This window comes from Helobdella robusta (genome assembly GCF_000326865.2).
Source record: "Helobdella robusta unplaced genomic scaffold HELROscaffold_97, whole genome shotgun sequence".
NCBI classification, from domain to species: domain Eukaryota; kingdom Metazoa; phylum Annelida; class Clitellata; order Rhynchobdellida; family Glossiphoniidae; genus Helobdella; species Helobdella robusta.
This window is the reverse complement of record NW_008705551.1, coordinates 395,070-396,423: the sequence shown is the minus strand read 5'-3', so window position 1 is coordinate 396,423 and position 1,354 is coordinate 395,070. Positions and strand designations below refer to the sequence as shown.

The 1,354-nt window shown below is 40.0% G+C and overlaps 1 protein-coding gene across 1 annotated transcript; it reads left to right on the top strand.

The window, feature by feature from the left end:
* Positions 1 to 421: 421 nt before the first annotated feature.
* On the top strand, positions 422 to 1,338 carry HELRODRAFT_91230 (hypothetical protein; the record flags this gene model as incomplete). The annotated part of the gene is made up of 4 exons (XM_009033765.1): positions 422 to 629; positions 716 to 779; positions 942 to 1,004; positions 1,149 to 1,338. Coding segments are annotated over 4 exons (525 nt in total), but the record flags the coding sequence as incomplete, so codon positions are not given.
* Positions 1,339 to 1,354: the final 16 nt, after the last annotated feature.

Sequence of the window (1,354 nt, the reverse complement as noted above, 5' to 3'; positions counted from 1 at the left end):
AATAGAAAGTTACCTGGACTCACGAAAAAAAAGTTGATTGATTGATTGGTTGATTGATTGATTGACTCACTGATTGATTGATTGACTGATTAATTGATTGATTGAATGAATGATTTATTGGTTGATTGATAATTAAGTTAATTGATTTGTTGTAAAATTTTCTTGGTTTGAAATCTAATAGAATCCCGTCTACCGTTTATCATTTATTTTCGCATTCAATTCATTCATACATTCAATCATTCATTCCTTCATTCAATCAATCAATCATTCAATCAATCAAGAGGTTCTAACATGGCGAGTAGCGTCAATACGTTGGATCCGGAAGATCCAAACGCTCCATTGTGGAAAGTTGGATTCTCTGAATCGTCTGGCTCCAGAAATAAGTATGCATGTGTGCGTGCGTATATGCGTGTGAATTTGTATGTGTGAATATGTGCGTGCGTGTGTGTGCGTGCGTGTGTGTGTTGTGTATTTACGTCACCACCCCCACCACAACAGACTATGCATTCAGATAGTGAAACATTTGGACCTGAACAACAGTCGAGACTGCCTGGTTGGTATGTTTGACGGGGGTCGCAATCAGGAACTGCCGAAGCTCATAGCTAAGAAAGTTCATCAGATTGTACTAGGTAGGTTGGTCTTTGTGACGGTGATTGGGATGAAAATGGTCCGAGTCATTCATTCATTCGTTCGTTCATTCATTCATTCATTTCAGACGAAATAAACCATCCGACTACCAATGAAAAGTTCTTGAAATACTCAATGTTAACAGCTCACAGGTTAATTTTATAAAAAAAAATTTAAACTTGTACTACTGCTGCTACTACTACTACTACTACTACTTTTACTACTACTTTTACTACTACTACTAATAATAATATAATTTTAGTATTATATTTTAATATTGTTGTTATTATAATTATTATTATGATTGTTATTAGGAATCTCAAACAGACCGGGCAGAAGCTGGGCATGTCCGGTGCATTGTGTCACATCAGAAAATCGTCCACCTCCTCATCTCATCAACAATCAAACCACACCCTCAACAACAGCAACAACAACAACACTACTTCTACCACCACCAACAACAACAGCAGCAGCAACAGTGGTAGCGACACGAGCAGCAACGACATCGCAGACCGCAGCAGAACATCGAGTAGAAACGGTGCGACTGGCTTTCTACTGACCGTCGCGAATGTCGGCGATGTTGAGGCTGTTTTGTGTCGCAAGGGCGAAGCCGTACTCCTCACGCGAAAATTCGTAGCGACTTGCGACCACGAAGAAGTGCAGAGAGTCTGCAAGTCTGACGGGATTATTACGGAGGATGGAAAAGTTAACGGGGTGACACAGTGTA